At 79.1% G+C, this 277-nt stretch overlaps 1 protein-coding gene across 3 annotated transcripts in view; it reads left to right on the top strand.

The window, feature by feature from the left end:
* Positions 1 to 6: 6 nt before the first annotated feature.
* The window catches only part of SOS1 (SOS Ras/Rac guanine nucleotide exchange factor 1), a 153567-nt gene continuing 153296 nt past the window's right edge, over positions 7 to 277 (top strand). For 2 of the 3 annotated variants that reach the window (XM_024753489.1, XM_024753488.1), the window contains exon 1: positions 7 to 277. This exon is cut by the window's right edge and continues 57 nt beyond it. In XM_024753489.1, the coding sequence (XP_024609257.1) occupies positions 197 to 277 (81 nt within the window). In that variant the 5' untranslated portion in view covers positions 7 to 196. The other variant, XM_024753490.1, reaches the window with a different exon arrangement.

Genomic DNA, 277 nt, shown 5'->3' with positions numbered 1-277 from the left:
GTCGGGTGGGTGGCCGGGCGCAGGCTTCGCCACCCAGCTCCCTCTCCGGGGCTAGCCCGGCCGCTCGGCGCCCCGAGGGGGCCGGGCCGTCCGGTGGGGCCGCGGCCCTGTTCCGCGCTAAGAGCTCGCCCTCTCGCGGCTCCCCGGCCCGGCCGCCGCCGCCCCTCTCCCAACCCGGAGGCGCCCCGGGGGCACCATGCAGGCGCAGCAGCTGCCGTACGAGTTTTTCAGCGAGGAGAACGCGCCCAAGTGGCGGGGGGGGCTGGGGGCTGCGCGG

Source organism: Neophocaena asiaeorientalis, unplaced genomic scaffold, assembly GCF_003031525.2.
Source record: "Neophocaena asiaeorientalis asiaeorientalis breed wild unplaced genomic scaffold, Neophocaena_asiaeorientalis_V1.1 scaffold171, whole genome shotgun sequence".
NCBI lineage: Eukaryota > Metazoa > Chordata > Mammalia > Artiodactyla > Phocoenidae > Neophocaena > Neophocaena asiaeorientalis.
This window is presented reverse-complemented; position numbering and strand designations above follow the sequence as displayed.